This window comes from Heteronotia binoei, chromosome 4 (genome assembly GCF_032191835.1).
Source record: "Heteronotia binoei isolate CCM8104 ecotype False Entrance Well chromosome 4, APGP_CSIRO_Hbin_v1, whole genome shotgun sequence".
NCBI lineage: Eukaryota > Metazoa > Chordata > Lepidosauria > Squamata > Gekkonidae > Heteronotia > Heteronotia binoei.
The window spans coordinates 129374093-129391598 of NC_083226.1; the positions used below are offsets into that span (position 1 = coordinate 129374093).

General features: G+C 42.6%; 1 protein-coding gene across 1 annotated transcript in view; it reads left to right on the plus strand.

Annotated features, from left to right (window-relative positions):
- Positions 1 to 17506, plus strand: part of EDIL3 (EGF like repeats and discoidin domains 3) — a 439981-nt gene that overhangs the window by 347045 nt on the left and 75430 nt on the right. Inside the window, exon 9 of the mRNA XM_060235733.1 lies at positions 10835 to 11019. Coding sequence (XP_060091716.1) covers positions 10835 to 11019 — 185 coding nt within the window. The remainder of the gene's footprint in view (positions 1 to 10834; positions 11020 to 17506) is intronic.

The window sequence follows — 17506 nt, forward strand, 5'->3', positions numbered from 1 at the left end:
TTTTTTTACTGGGACAAAAAAGAGTTAGAGGAAGCATACTTACCAAGTGGAAATGTTCTTGAAAATCAATAGAAGTGCTTTGACAACCTGCAAATAACAATCTTTAGAAATAAAAAGATTTAGCTTTATCAGTTGGGCCCTGTAGAGAAGACAAGGGTGGGTTCATACTGGAGAAGCCAGGGACATACAGTCAATGACTCTATTCCCTGCAATAGAGTGGAAAAGCTAATTATTTTGACAAGCCAAGAGTCATTGATAAGGAGCCTTCAGTTCTTTGGATCCCAACCAAATGAACAGGAATTGCAGCAAAATTAGATAGCTGTTATACTCAGCTCTGTAAAAGCAAAAGCAGATTGGAAAACTCAAGAACAGGTCTCTTACTTAACAGAAAGCTCTAATGAGTTGAAAACATTTAGAGAGATCAGGGAATAACAACTGAGTCACTTTGGCCTGTTTCTTTAAGGGCCCTTTGTTGGCTGATGTGGCTTGTCACCCTGCAGTTTCTGGCTTTTGTATTTATTTGTTTGATCCTGTAAAAGTAACTGAATCAGGGGGTTCATATGTAATGAGAGCACAAAGCTGTTTTGAAGGCACCACCAATATTTCACCAATTTACAGATTGATGAGAAGCTCTGTGGCCCAGTGTGAATTGTGGATAGATTTGCCAGATGCCTGGTTCCTCCACTGGCACTCCCTGTCTCTGGTGCTCAGTGGAACACAAGGGGAAAATATGGGGAGGATGGCCCCATACAGTGCTACAAAATGGCCCCATTACAGCTAGGAATGCAGAAGTCAGTTTGCCACATTGCCCAGTGCTCTATGTCCCCCATTTCCATGGGTTTTACCACAGAGTTTTGAGGAGACCCTAGAGCATTGCAAGATTTGGTGATGTCACTGGTCACATAACCAGAAGTGGTGTTGTACAACATCATTCCCTACTGTCTCCCCCCCCCCCCCCATGTTCAGTCCTCACATCAGTTGCCGGCCAACCCTAACTGTGGAATGGCAGTGTCTCAAGGAGAAGCTGTTGATGATTTGGTCTGGCCCACAGCATCTGCTGCTTTACAGATATATGTACATGGTTAACTAACAGTAAAATGTTAGAACATTTGAGTCCAGTGATACCTTTAAGACCAACAAGTTTTATTCAGGGTATAAGCTTTCATGCACACAGACTTCTTCAGATAAATTGAAATGGTCAAAGTAGCTGTTCCATTGCACAGGAACTTCAAGAACAGACTAGAAAAGGAAATTACTGGCTGATAACAGACAGCTGGCTCAGGGTGGCATCAAGCTGCTCCAGAAGTGAGCTGGCTGGAAAAGGAGAGGCTGAGATCCTCCAGATGGCAAGCAGCCTGCCCTGAAACAGGGATGGGCTGTGTGCATCCTGGAGGAGCTTCCAAAGCACTTGTGCACCTGTCGGCCACTCCCGGATGCTTCCTGGCTGTCCAGACAGCCAGGGAAGCACCTCGGAGCTGCCTCAGAATTTCTGAGGTGGCTTCAATCTGACCCAGGATGGGCTGCATGCAGGACGGGAATGGCAGGAGGGTTTGCATGTTACTACATTTTTTTGATCTGCAGATGTTTGCATGTTGCTACACTTTTTTGATCCGCCTGCCTGCCATCCCCGAGGTGGCTTTAATTGCCCATCTGTTATCAGTCATTGAGTTGAAAGTTATTACAACACTCAGAACAAGGACTTAACAGAGATATTTGTTTCTTATCTCACTGCATATGCTAACCTAATTCACCCCTTACATCTGTATTTTCACCAATCCCCCAAAAGGGCCATACATCCTCTTTATTTCATTTTATTTCTTATTTGGACTAATAAATTAGAATATTAGATTGTGATGTAGCATAATGAATAGCAGAGTGTAATGCAATTTGGAATGGTAGTTTGGAATGTTTTCTCTGGTCTGAGGACAGGGGAAATAACTCATACAGCCAATCACCCCACTTCAAAGAAGCTGCTGTAAGGTCCACTCCATGCTTGTGAGAAGACAGATGGAGAGTAATGGCAGTGTCTCAGTTAATTACTATCAGCATCTGCCCATCACTCTCCAATTCTGACATATTTGTTTCCTTCAATATGTTTCCTCTCAGAAATAAACCCAAACAAATGGTAATCATATCAATTGTTATTCCTGTTTGGTCCTTGAATCTGCTAAACATTTTAATTATGCCATATGCTAATTTACTGCTCACCCTCTCTCTAGCTATATGTATGGGCTGGTAATTTCCATTTCATTGTAGCTGAAGAAGTGTGCATACACATAATAATAATAATAATAATAATAATAATAATAATAATAATAATAATAATAATAATAATAATAATAATAATAATAATAATAATAATAATTTATTTTTATATCCCGCCCTCCCCGCCGGGGCGGGCTCAGGGCGGCTGACAGACATGGGAATCCCATGAATCATAAAACAACATAAACAATTTTAGATATCAGTTACAGTAAAAATTATTTAAAAGTTAAATATATAATAAAATAGGTGCTAAATGCTGTAGTCGTGATATCCACAAGATGACTAGTTGTCCATTCATCAAATTAGTCGGGTTCCATCTCAAAGGCCAGCTGAAAGAGACATGTTTTGCAAGCCCTGCAGAATTGGTTCAAGTCCCGCAGGGCTCGCACCATCTCCGGAAGGTCGTTCCACCAGCGAGGGGCTATCACCGAGAAGGCCTGCTCCCTAGTGGCCCTCAGCCTGGCTTCTCTTGGCCCAGGGATTGTCAGTAAGTTCTGTGAGCTGGATCTCAGTGCTCTCTGGGGCACATATGGGGAGAGGCGGTCCTTTAGGTAGGCAGGTCCTCGGCCATATAGGGCTTTAAAGGTGATAACCAGCACCTTATAGCGAACACGGTAGACAACCGGCAGCCAATGTAGATCCCGCAGCCCAGGCCGTGCAGTTTCCCACCGTGGTAGTCCCTCCAGCAGCCTGGCCGCCGCGTTCTGGACTACCTGAAGCCTCCGTGTTCGGTATAAGGGCAGCCCCATGTAGAGGGCATTGCAGTAGTCTAATCTCGAAGTGACCGTTGCGTGGATCACAGTTGCTAGGTCGGTGCGTTCCAGGAAGGGGGCCAACTGCCTCGCTCTCCTAAGATGAAAGAAGGCGGATCTAGCAGTGGCAGCTACTTGGGCCTCCATTGATAAAGAGGATTCCAGTAGCACTCCCAGGCTCTTGACTTTGCGCACTGGTACCAGTGGCGCACCGTCAAAGGCCGGTAAGGTGATCTCCCCTCCCGGCCCGCCGCGGCCCACGCAAAGGACCTCAGTCTTCGCCGGATTCAGCTTCAGCCCGCTCAGCCTGAGCCAGTCAGCCACGGCTTGTAATGCCCGGTCCAAGTTTGTTGGGACATCACCAGTCCGGCCGTCCATCAGTAGATAGAGCTGGGTGTCATCTGCGTATTGATGACAGCCCAGCCCATACCTCCGTGCAATCTGGGCAAGGGGGCGCATAAAGATGTTAAACAACATCGGGGAGAGAACTGCTCCCTGAGGCACTCCACAATGAAGTGGGTGCCTCTGCGACAGCTCCCCCCCGATTGCCACCCTTTGTCCCCGACCGTCAAGAAAGGAGGAGAGCCACTGTAAGGCTAGCCCCCGAATTCCTGCGTCGGCGAGGCGGCGGGTCAGCAGCTGATGGTCGACCATATCGAACGCAGCCGATAGGTCTAGCAACAGCAATACCGCCGAGCCGCCTCGATCCAGTTGTCGTTGGAGGTCATCCATGAGGGCGACCAGGACTGTTTCCGTCCCATGACCCGGGCGGAAGCCGGACTGGCATGGATCTAAGACGGAAGCGTCCTCCAGAAATTCCTGTAACTGCATCGCCACTGCCCTCTCGATAATCTTGCCCAAAAAGGGCAGATTTGAGACCGGCCGGTAGTGTGCCAATTCGGCCGGGTCTGATGACGGTTTTTTCAAGAGAGGGCGGACCAATGCCTCTTTCAGGGGTGTTGGAAAAACACCTTCTGAAAGGGATCGATTTATAATATCCCGTATAGGATATCTTAATTCCTCCTGGCAGGCCTTGATTAGCCAGGAGGGGCATGGGTCCAGGTCACATGGAAGCTTATACACAGAATTAAACTTTGTTGGTCTTAAAGGTGACACAGGAGTCAAACTTTGTTCTGCTGCTTCAAACCATCATGACTACCCACCTGAATCTATCTTAATGAAATACTAAACAGAATTACATCCTTCTGAGTACACTGCACAATAAGTAACCAAAGGAACATACATCTCTGTGATAGTTGTGAATAGTTTTTTGGGGGGGTTAAAAGCTTTTTTAACCACTAAAGCTACAGTCCTCATCACATTCTACAGTCCACATCATTTTAAGCAATTCTGTAAAAGTACAAAATGGACACAATTCTGAAAATTCCTGTTTTGAAACAGTTCCTTATTTCCCAGACATATCTCTAATGAATTTTGTGATTGCCACATTTCCTTACTCCTATGAAATCATTACAGGCTCATTATTTTTTTCTTATCACTAGAATATAAGTAAGTAATAAATGCATAGGTATCATTAATTTTATAAGCCTGTGATCTGGTTTACATTGCAACTAGGGATGTGCATTTGGCTATACTGGAGCCAAAAGTATATCCCAAATATATCTTGAAGATTTGGGGGATACTGAAAAATTTGTCTCAAATAACCCCACAAATATTTGGGATTAACTGGAAAGATCAGAGCAAGCACTTGCACACTTCCTGGCACTGTCACTCTCCTCCCCACTCTCTTTGGTTTCTGTGACTCCCAGGAATTTCTGTGGGCTTGCCCAGCTGTTTGTATCAGTTTCAAGTGCACTTGCCAGTTTCAAGAAGTTGTTTTTCCCCCTTGAGTTTCTTTGTGTCCAAATCCACAAAACCCCCAGTGTTACTCAGTGCTTGCAAAATCTCCCTCCCCTCCGATTTGTTCTGCTGTGATTCTCTAGTTTGATATTGGTCCTGTTGATTTGCACTGCCACACATCGCCATTTGTTCTGGTGGTCTTGCAAAATCCCCTCTTCCCTTGCTTTGATTTATTCTTTAGATTCTTTAGTTTGACTTTGGTTTTGTTGGGCTTGCAATGCCATAGTGGCGTTGGCTTCTGAACATTTCCACTGGTTCTGTTAGGCTACCAAAAAGTGCCCCCCTTCAGTTTCTAGTGTAGAGATGCTCTGGTTTGAATTACTTCTTTTGATCTTGCACAGCCCCAGTGACCCTAGGTTCTGCTGGGCTTCTGCATGGTGTAGTTGATTCCGTTGGGCTTCCAAAAGTCCATACACACCCTTGAGTTTCCACTACAGAGATTCTCTAATTTGATTTTGGTTTGGTTCGGCATTTGGGTTGTGGGTTCAGCAGTGATTCTTTTGGGCTTGTTGGTATTTCCATGGGAGACATTGGACCAGTGGTTGCTGCTTACAGGGATGGCTTTTGCCTTGGAAGCAGCTTGGGGTACAGGGGATCCCCTCCATAGGAGATAATGAGAAATGGCTGGGGCACTCTGTTAAGTTGAAACACAGGAATACAAATAATGTTTGGATTGCTGAGAGACTAGTAAAGTAAGTAAAGTAAGTAAAGTAAAATTTTATTTGTATCCCGCCCTCCCCCGCCGAAGCAGGCTCAGGGCGGCTAACAACATTTAAAAGTGAACAATACAATAATAAGGCATTAAAATCACATTAGAACCAATCAATAATTAATTAAAACATTTCTAAATCTAACACTATTAAGACAAGCCTGCTTGGAAACAACCACGTGAATTACTTTTAAACCCAGGTAAGGAGTATGCTAGAAAACCCTCAAGGCAAGGCAAAGAGTCTGCCCAGGTTTCCTGGAGGAAGATGATCTCAAATTGTTTGAGGTAGGAACAAAAATCAAAGTCCTCTTTCTTACTACTCCAGCCAGCTATATTCCAGGATAACAGTTTCACTGGTGAGGGCTGGGGCATTGATAGACATCAATCAGTTTCAATCAGCTGATCAAGCGAGTTGTTCAAATCAAAGTTGATGCAGCCATTGTTGAAACTGGAAAAAGGAGGTGCTTCAGGAGGAGGGTGTATAGGATTGACCACACTGGGCTGCAAGGGGCTAGCCGTCCCAGGGTCCTGGAGAGGGTGAATCTCTGCTTCCACCTCGATCTGGCGCTTAGGGGGTCCAGCTGAACTTTGGGTAAACTTGGGACATGTAGGCATAGTAGTAGAGACTTGCAGGAGGGGAGGAGTCAAACACATCTCATTCTTATTTTGGTAGGACAATAAGCAGGATTTCAATTCTTCTAACCTGGCTGTAATTAGTTGTTGCTCAGTAGTAGACAGATTTTTGTAAGTAACCAGGAGGTCACCCTCCAAGTCAGGCTGGCCCACAGGGTTCTCACCCAGGAGGCGAGGAGACTCAACAGGTTCCATCCAATTAATTAGGTCATTTGGCAAAGCCTTGTTTGATGGGGTGCTGTTTCCTTTGGTAGCAACAGCAACAGCAGGCTTAGAGGTGCTTTTGATGGTAGTTTCCTTTTGCCCCAACCTAGTGGCTGTGGACACTGATGGAAAAAGTGGAGCAACTGAGATGTTCTGGAAGACTCTTACAGGGAAAACACCATTGGAACAAAGGGAAGATTTCCTAATTAGAAGAAGCTGTGGAATTTTTGTGCTGCTGAAAGTTAGCAGGACCTTTAATGCCTGGTTGGTATTGTTCAACAGCTCTACTGATTCCACATCCACCTGCTTGATTGCTAAGAGTGACTTAAGATGCCTTGACACCAGAAATTTGTAGTTCCAGGATGGGGTCTGGCCCCGGAGGCTGCAAATTGTTAGGCATATTTTGCGTGGCTGTAATATCAAGTGCCATGCAGAATCTAGCCTTGGATTGAAGGCGGAACAGGCAGCAGTTTTCTGGGGGAAGTGGGGCTGGAGGGAGGACACCAGCACACTGGATCTCTCCCCATCTGCATTTATCCCTTGGTTCTTGTGCAGGAAAGTTAGATGCTCCAACTTGGTGTGCAGAGAGGCTAAATTGTTCCACAAAAGCTCCAAAGTTCTTTCTACAAGGGGGCAAAAGTCGGCTAACAAGCAATTAGGGTCTTTTGTATTGTCAGTCACTCCGGAATTAATCTCGGGAAGGCTTGTAAAACATACCTTGTCCTTGGGTTGATTGACGCTATTACCATTATTAATTGGACTGTTGGAGCCGACAGCCTTTTCTGTTGGTGAGGGCAGTTCATTAAGGTCATCATTATAAACATTAACATTGTCAATATCAGCCAAGACCTCAAAACGGTTGTGAGTTGGAACCTGGGTGGAATAAAAGTCTCCAATTTTTAATTGTTTGGGAAGTGGGAGTGAATCATCAGTATCTCTTGGCATCTTTCTACGTCTTTCTGCCAAGTTCCTTGGCCCTGGGTGCGCTCTAACAGTGGCAAGAACTAGTGCCTTGGCTATTGCCCATTTTTTTTATCTGAAAGGGAACCGATATGTCCCCATGGCCCTAAGAGCTTTCAATGCGAAATCTAGCCCCCAACTCTTATATGGTGCTCCCATATGGATCAGTGCCTTCGATCACACCACCGAAGGCCTACAATCCCTTTTTTTGAGGAAAATACTGGGATTACCCAACTGTGTTCCTTATGCTGCAATTTGCATGGAAACTGGACTGTTGTTGCTGGAAACTCGCGCCTGGCTTTTGACCTTTAAGTTTTGACTGCGCCTTTTATTTAACTCTGATCAGAACTCTTTCACCTTTTTGATGCTGATGGACCATCATGCATCCAAATGGTTGACCCTGATCCAAAAGAAAATTACATCCATAGGAATTTCCTTGGATGCATTTTATCTATCCTTTGCTCCTGCGGTATTCCAATCCATCAAACTCAGATTACTAGATATCCAGTTGCAACATCTAACTGAGGCAGCTCAGAAAACCTGCTCCCCAAGCTATTTGGGTTTATCCCTGACTCCTGGGTTTTTAGCGCCCTATTTCCTCTTTTTAACTGATCCTCACCAAAGAAGAGCTTTCATGCTGGCCAGATTTAATGCACTACCATCAGCCATCCCCTCCGGAAGATACCACAGAATCCCCCGCAATCTTAGACGATGCCCTTGTAGCCAAGGAGTCATCGAAACGGTCTCTCATGTTCTTTTGGACTGCCCTTTCTATAGCAGTCCACAAGCAAGATACTTAGATGCTCTGCTCTTTGACCATCAAGGCCTCTCTGTCAATGCTAAAGTTCACTTTTTACTCCACGGGAAACACAACTTTGTCACCACTCACGTGGCTTACTTTTTACAGGTTGCGATCCAAATCAGAGAGGCTTTTACTCATGCATAGCCCACAGCTATTTTATGTCATTTAACTTTTGCTGGTTTTTCTAAGGTTTTACTATATTTTATAGTGTTACTGTCGGTTTTAAAGTATACTGTGCTCTTATATCAATGCCAATAAAGGTCTACTACTACTAAATAATGTTTGGGTCTAATATACCCCAAACTGAAAAATACCACCCCCCCAAACAAAATTGCACATTCCTAACTGCAACTGTTTTCTGCTTCAATATCTATAATTGCATGTGTGTATGGCAAATACTCACAATCACAGCCATTTTCATGGTGGGCAGATAAAGGCAGGTTGGCTAGTATGGGAAAAGGAGATTAGGAAACAGTATGTGGTATGGAAGACTAATACAACAAGAAAGGGAACTGGTAAAATCTGCCTATTTGTCCCTCTTACTGTATACCCGTGTGCCAAATGATCTGTCATTCTCAAATTCCTCTATCAGTAGTATTTTCAGGGAGTGCAGCAAATGGGAAAAATCAGTAAAGATTAATCCTGCAATGTCTGCTGCATTCAAAGTTCTCTGAATTCAAGCCATATTGCTTTATAATGAGGCCATGGTCCTCAATATCAAGTGAAGAGTAAAAAAGCATATGAAGGTTAATACCAAAGAAAGAAATACTTGGCTTCCATGTGAGTATTGTATAAAGCATCAAAAGAAATCAGCTTTATGGTGGCAATCACACTGTGCAGTCATTCCACTAGAGGTCTCCAAAGTAAGGTCAGGTCAGACCTTGGATATAGAAAACTTTTAGAAAACCTCTGCTTGCCACATGAAGAAGTAATAGTAAATCAGCAAGACTGCTTTATCAGATGACCCTATGACCCTCTCTCTTTTGGCATAATATGTATAATCCTCAAACTACTGCTGTTAAATGCCATTTCTAACTATACAAACTGCCAGTGCTTTGAGGGAAGGGGAAAAAAGACTCAAGCCTCTTAAAAGAATGCAAAATGATAAAGCTACCTTGGAGAACTTTTTTTTTTTTTTGCTTAATGCTGTAGTGCATTGTTGAAAGACTGGCAAAATATATTGAGAGAAACTTGATACAGAACTTCATATAGTTTTGTGTCCTACAATGGCATGGAACCAGTGTGCTGTAGTGGACAGAGTGTTGGACTAGGAACTGAGAGACCAAAGTACAAATCTCCTACTGTGCCATGGAAGCTTGCTGGGTGACCTTGGGTCAGTTACACAGTGTCAGCCTAACCTACTTCACAGATAGTTGTGAGGATAAAATGGAGGAGAGGAGAACAATGTAAGTCTCTTTGGGTTCCAATTGGGGAGAATGGTGGGATTTGAATGAAATATATAGATATATTTCTTCTTCAGGATGGTAGTATAGCAATCCAATTATATCTTCTATTAACCAATATTGATGATTTTAGTTAACTAAGCAGAGAACAAATGAAAGATTGCATGGAATGAGCTATGTATACCAGATGTCCACTTTAGCTGGTTTAATAACAGAGATTAGCCATTTAGACTTTATATAGACTGAAAGTAATGTTCTGATTCTAAGGATATACCTTGACTTACCACCAAATCCAGTCTATGAGAGCAAAACATACAAGCACATTAAGATAGGTAGCTGTGTTTGTCTGTAGCAGTAGAAAAGAGTAAGAGTTCAGTAGCACCCTAAAGACTAACAAAATTTGTGACAGGGTATGAGCTTTCATGAGTCATAAGAACATAAGAGAAGCCAAGTTGAATAAGGCCAATGGTCCAGCCAGTCCAACATTAGATTGAATTGAGACTTAGGTAGTTGTTTCATTACCAATGCTGATTTCTCTATGCCTACTACCTCTCTGCATATCACGACTAATCAAATCACACCTTCTATTGTCTTTTCCTTGCTAATGTCTTTTGACATCTGAAATGACTCCACTTTCTCATGTGTAGGACAGATAGGGCGTTTTCACACTGACCTTCAAGTAGCACGACCACCCTCTTCACACCGGAGGATCTGCCTGGATTTCACACAAGAAGCGCCGGCGCACCCAAAAGAGCCGGCTACTTCCGTCGCGAAACCCGCTCAAACGGAAACCTCCAAGAAGCAGGAAAACGTTTGAGCGGGTTTCGCGACGGAAGTAGCCGGCTCTTTTGGGTGCGCCGGCGCTTCTTGTGCGAAATCCGGGCAGATCCTCCGGTGTGAAGAGGGTGGTCGCGCTACTTGAAGGTCAGTGCGAAAACGCCCATAGACTCACATTCCAGCTGTATATGAAGAAGAGAGCAGTGAGTCATGAAAGCTCATATCCTGCCACAAATTCTGTTAGTCTTTAAGGACCTATGGGACTCTTTTCTACTGGCACAAGCACATTAATATTTTAATAGTTTTATAATGTTTTTGATTTTTTTTTAAAAAAAGATTCTTTGAGGTTTAACTGTGGGATTGCAGTTTAAATAAATATTTAAAATTCCAAAATGCTTTTGATGGAACTGAAAAATGGTGAGAAAATAGAGAAATGATTTTTTTCAAATATCTTTTTAAATTCCCTTAGGTTGCTCTGAACCACTGGGGATGAAATCAGGACATATACAAGATTATCAAATCACTGCTTCTAGCATCTTCAGAACACTCAACATGGATATGTTTACATGGGAACCTAGAAAAGCTCGACTAGACAAACAAGGCAAAGTGAACGCCTGGACATCAGGACATAGTGACCAGTCACAGTGGCTACAGGTGATCATTTGCAATTATTAGTGAGCCCTACTTTGTTGAGCACTTTTTAAAACACTTTTTAGACTTTAAAACTGTTCTAAAGTCTATCATAGGGGTTTTTTAAAAAACAAACAAACAAACAAACTAGGCATTTCTTTGTTACTCTTCTCCCAAAGAGATGTACAGACAAGGCCAAAATATAATTACAACTACCAATTTAAACAATTCAAGTTAAATAAACAAAGAATGTACAAACATGTGCTGCGATGGTCCTGGTTCATCAAGCTGCCTAACACAAGCCTCACACTGTAAACCACAGCACAAGAAACATTTGGCTGTTTCTCTTGGGGTGCATTCACAGACATTCAATAATGTGCTTTGCAACTGGGTTTTTACTATATAAAGATAGCAAAATCTACTTGCAAACAGTCACCATGTGAAAGCACCCTTTGGCTCACACCCATTGGTTTTCATCTCTAGCCTCACCCAGGTTAAGCACCTGAAAGCAGAGGAGAAACAAACAGCCCAGAGGGCAAACTGGCAGGATCTTTCCTAATCATCTTCTGCTAAACTGGCACTTTGCTTTTTTTTTTTTTTCTTGTGGATAATTTAAGATTACAAATACTTTCTTAATATGAAGAAATATTCTGTACACCTAATATACTATTATATTATGAGAAATTTCAGTTCTGATCAGCACTATCTGACCAACAAGTGAAGCACAGTGTTTTTGTTTGTTTCTTTGTTTCCATTTGATGGGAAGCACTTTTTCTTAGTATATTTTGAAACTGTGAAGAGTTTCTAAATATAGTACAAAGTAGGAGTTTACTAGCACCTTTAAGACCAGCAATGTTTTATTCAGAATGTAAGTTTCCATATGCATACATACTTCATCAGACAATGGAATGGGGTACAGTGAGCAGAGCTACATATAGCTGGTGGACCGTGGTTAAGAATGCAAAGTGGTACAAAGTTAGAATCCAATGGCAAAATAATTAAATTAACAAATTGAAGGAGCATTTGGTCTTGATATCATTAGCTTGGGAAACCAATAAAACAGTTACATGTCAGAATGATGGTGCGAGTGACATAAGGTAATAAATGTAGTCTGTTCATTGCTCTAACTCTGTATGTAGAAGTGTTAGTACTTACACAACTTTCTTGTCTGGGAGAAAGGTGAATTAGAAATATAATAAATAAAAATGAGAGCAACATTCATGAACCTTAAGCCCAACAGAATTTACAGATTATGTTGAATCCTATGAACTTCAAGGACTATAGCACTTGCAGATGTGGATCTCTCCCACTACTCCCTCTTTCCCTGACCTGAAAAAATCTGATGCTATACTGCACGGGAGGAGGGAGCAGTGAAGAGGCAGAATCACCCCCACTTTCATGTTCTGCTAGCAGAGGAAACTTTCTGTTTGCACAAGTAGAGGGAGGGATGATATGCAATAAGGCATAGTGTTATATTCAGAGTTCCTGTATTCCTTCTATTGGGGCAAAAAGGAGTGTCTACTGAAGCAAGAATTTTGTGAAGCATTTTACATATCCAGGGGTGGCTAACGGTAGCTCTCCAGATGTTTTTTTGCCTACAACTCCCATCAACTGCAGCCAGCATGGGCAATGACTGAGGCTGATGGGAGTTGTAGGCAAAAAACATCTGGAGAGCTACCATTGGCCACCCCTGAATACAATGAATCAAGGACCTTGGTGCTTTGAGAGATGAAGCAGAGGAGCTTGGCTTTGTGCAAGCAGAATATGACTGCCATCATTACCATGCATATCATGAATGCTATTCATGGGGTGCTGGGAAGAAGGATGGAGAAGCCAACCTGGCTCTTGCTTGGCTTTCTTCTCACTCATTGTTACCAGGCTGCTTTCTATCTTCTATGTGTGTTACCTCCACATCCTAAACCTTGTTTCCTTGAAACAAAAGTGCTATGCTATTTTGAGTTCATTATCACATAGATTTTGCATATGTTATTGCATTATATGTCTGGGATATTCTTGGGTCACCCCCCCTCCCCATGGCCATTCCATTTTTATGAGTTTATCAGCTTCTAAAACTTTTGTCATGTTCTTGTTTGCTTGACCTCATCCATCATAAAGCACTTGTTTCCTTGAAAATTTTAAAATGTCCTTGCTGGCTGAGTACAAACCTGCAAAGCTGAATAATGAAGAATGGTGTTTTCAGTGGACATCCATCTCGTCTATTATGCTATTGCAAGAATTTGATACAGGCAGTGGATTTCTCAGGCTAAAGAAAGAGTTTTTAATGAGTTGTCTAATACCCAATGAAGTCTTGAGAATCATACTGTGTTGATAGGTTGTTTGGAGAGATTTGGTTACCAAATCTGTTTATGCTCTTCAGATAAAAGCCTATCTTCATAATCTTCACATTTTCCAAATGGATGCAATCAGAACATGGTGCGTTTGCAATTAAAGAATTACCATAACTGATTTCTCACTAGCAGTTGCTCTGCATGCAGGCTTCTGCTTTTCCCAGTTCAAGCAATCAATTCCCCACCAGCTGCTGTATAGGTGCATTTTGATTTGCCGCTCCCTCCAATTTGCCTTGCAGCTTCTGGATCTCAAAAAAAAAAAAAAAAAAAAAAAAACCAGGAGCAGGAATCTGCCAGAGAAATCGGAGGGAACCACACTTGATCTGGGGAAGGCAGAAGCCTGGGGGCAGAGCAACTCCTACCAAGGAATCGGTCCATGTTTCCAATTCAGCTCTGAGAATTTAAATCATAAGGTGCTGATACAAATCCTATAGTTGTACACTGTCTTCTTAACTTAAACTTAGATAGTGATAAGAATAAATCAATTAAAATCCAGACACTTATGTTTAGCTTGATTATGAACATGCCATTAAAGAGATACAAGATATACATGTCTGTGCCATAGCATCGAAAGCAAAGTGCCTGGTTATAATTAAATATTTCCACGGCGAATTTATAAAATTAGATTTATTAGAGCATTTTATTCTGGTGGAAATTTTAAAGAGGTATAGAATTGTAATTGATTATTTGTCAAACAGAATGAATATTGGTACTTGATTAATTAATTCTGAAAAGCATTATTACTTCTGTCTCCAGATGTGCTTGGTGAATTGATGGGTGTGCAGAAACCACATTAGGTTACTTGAAACAATTGCAGATCTTCTTTCCTTTAACATGTGTAGCTCTAGCAAGATTGATTCAGCACTATGAATTTATTAAGAAGCTGTTCACATTACTTGTTTTCAGTGGTAGGATGATTTACAGAAGTTGCTGGGTAGGCTAATATGTAAAAGCAACAAATCACCAAAACAGATGACTATTTGACCAGACACTGCTCAATTTACATATTAGAATGGTTGTATATTGCTGTGTTTTGAATTGACTGTCAGTGGGGAATGGAATTCTCAGCATGTAGTCTTAAGTGCACCAGAAGTGTGCTGCTAGCCCCCTGCAATCTTTTCACATATAAATTATGACATTAGCTTTTTTTTAACCTGCAGTTGCTAAGCAATTCAGCAGTGTGATTACTATCTTGCCTCTGAACTTTCACATGGAGATGGGAGGGGAAACACACTTGCAACACTTCCTTTTCTATTTATTATCTGAATAATTAAACATGCCTAGATCTAGGCAATGCATTAGCCAACTCACTGGGAAGAAAAATGAAGGCCTGCTGCAAGAGAAATGTTGCCTGTTCAGCTGCAAGCCCCCAAAGGGAATTAAGTAGTGTTTGGAGTGAGAGTGAGCTAGAATCAGCAAGCCTGTGTGGAAATCCTCAAGTTGTGTTTAAGCTGTCTGAACAAGTCACCTTTATAAGGCCCTTGACTGTTTTGATTGGAGCAGCACAAGTCACAGGGGAGGTATGGAAGCAAGGCCAAAGTAGCAGGCAGGATTGATTCAGTGCTTAGTTCTCGTGGCCCTTTCTCACACACCCAGGGAAATGCTGATCACCACTTTGGGGTCAGGAAGCAATTTTTCTCCAGGCCAGTTTTGTCAGGGATCCTGGAGGTTTTTTTGGTTTGTTTGATTTTTTTTTTGCTATCTTCTGGGCATGGAGCAGGAGTCACTCTGGGTGTGTGTGGAGAACATATTTGTAAATTTCCTGCATTGTAAATCTACTCTCTGCCCCCTGCCCCTGACAAAACAGCTTTCACCTATCCAAAGTAGGCTTCCCAACCCTCCCGCCCTGGCGGGGAACCCCAGGATTTCCAGCCTCTTCCCCCGCTCCTCAAAAAAACGGAAGCGGGGGGAGGGGGGAAACAGCGCCAAGAAGCGTGGCGAGCTGCCCCATCTCGGAGTGGGCGACGCCGCTGCGCGGCTGCTGCCTCTTCTCCGCTTCACCATAGCTGAGCCCATCTCGGAGGAGCAGCTAAGATGAAGCGGAGAAGAGGTGGCAGCAGCGCTGCAGCATCGCCCGCTCCGCCTCTGAGGTAAAATCAGAGAAGGGGAGGGTGGAGGCAGGCCAGGAGCGTGGCGAGCCGCGAATCTGGGTCCTCCAGCTAAGGTAGGAGACCACCAATGAAACACAGCCAAACCACCCCATTGCTGTCTTTTGATTTTGTCCTTTGCTCTTAATGACTCCAGCTGAACCTTAACAAAACTGGATCTTTAAGAGTCTTTATTCCATGAGAGACTATTGGAGACTTCTTGACAGAATATAGATGGATTTTTGCTAAATGCAGCCATTTTGGGGATCTCAGGATGCCATTTACTCCTCATGGTAGAAGATCCACAAGACCCCTTTGCCAGACTCACATTCTGCATCATTTAAAAAAGTAATTCTGACATATGACATATCTCTTGCCCAGTTTGTGTATCCTAAAAAAACAGGATTCCTTCAGAGGCAATGCAGGTTTATTTGGTGGTATGTTTCCTCTGCTGGTAATAATAGATCAGTGGATGTGTGCAGATGGGCAGGGAATTAGGGAAGTGTTAAAGAAATGAGATGACAGCCCTTATTATTTTCTCTAACAATTTCTGTTGTATTCCAAAACCTTTCCCCTGTTTTACTTGATTGAGTATACAAATTGATTCATTCTGCATCCAGGTGGCTGCTAGCTGATTTTCTGTTAACCCTGGAAGAATTATACCTAGTTTTTTTCTTCATTGGCAAGCTACAGAAATCCTTCTAGTGCCAGTTGAAGTTGCTCTAAAGCAAGTTATACATAAAGTGTAGTGAGGTGAATTTACGAAGTTCTTAGAATATATGAGTGTGTGTGTGTATGCACACTCATAAAATGCTGGTGAGGTCTACAGAAATTAAACATGTCCAGAGTAAACTCTGGTGCGTATTATAGCATACGTCTGACATGTAAAGTGTGAACTAATTCTTTGCTGCATAAAGCATGAGGAAGTACCTCAAGCAGGAAGCAATATGTCATCTTGTATTCATATGGTACTAGTCATGTTGTACTTGTATCTCAGAACTTTGAGTACAATAACTTCAGGAAGCAGAAATGTGCCATAAAGTCTTGAATGTTAGGGGTCTGGAGATCAAGTCCTATGAGGAAAAGTTGAAGGAGCTGGGGATGTTTAGCCTGGAGAAGAGGCAGCTGAGAGGTGATATGATCACCATCTTCAAGTACTTGAAGGGCTGTCATATAGAGGATGATGTGGAATTGTTTTCTGTGGCCCCAGAAGGTATGACCAGAACCAATGGGTTGAAATTAAATCAAAAAAATTTCCAGCTCAACATTAGGAAGAACTTCCTGACAATCAAAGTGGTTCCTCAAAGGAACAAGCTTCCTCAAGAGGTGGTGGGCTTTCCTTCCTTGGAGGTTTTTAAACAGAGGCTAGATGGCTGTCTGATAGCAATGTGAATCCTGTGAATTTAGTGGGAGGTATTTGTGAATTTTCTGCATTGTGCAGGGGGTTGGACTAGATAAGAACATAAGAGAAGCCATATTGGATCAGGCCAATGGCCCATCCAGTCCAAAACTCTGTGTCACACAGTGGCCAAAAAAGAAAAAAAAAAACAAACAAACCCAAGTGCCATAAGAAGGTTCACAACTGGGGCTAGAAGCCCTTCCACTTTGCCCCCCCCCCCCAAGCACCAAGAATACAGAACATCACTGCCCCCAGACTATTCCAACAATACGCTGTGGCTAATAGCCACTGATGGACCTTGAGCTTGGAGGTCCCTTCGAACTCTGTGGTTCTGTGATTCTATAAAACTTGGCAAAGTAATAGTTCTTCTATCATTTAAATTTGTCATTCTGCTGTATTTGTTGCTTCTCTCTAATTTCTTATTACCATACTTTCTATAAAAGTATCATAAAGATTTTATGGAGTCTAATTATGTATATAGGAGGAAAATGTGCAAACATCAAGTATGTGCATGTGCTGGACTCTTGAGCTCATGTGTACTTTGCTCCCCCTTCACTTCCGGTTTCAGAAAGGAGAGGGAGTGAAACGTCCTCCAGTGCTCTCTTAAGAGAGAATGCTGAGATGCCTGGGCCGCATGAAACTGGGTAGGGCCAATTCTAGCGGCACTCCTCTGAGCG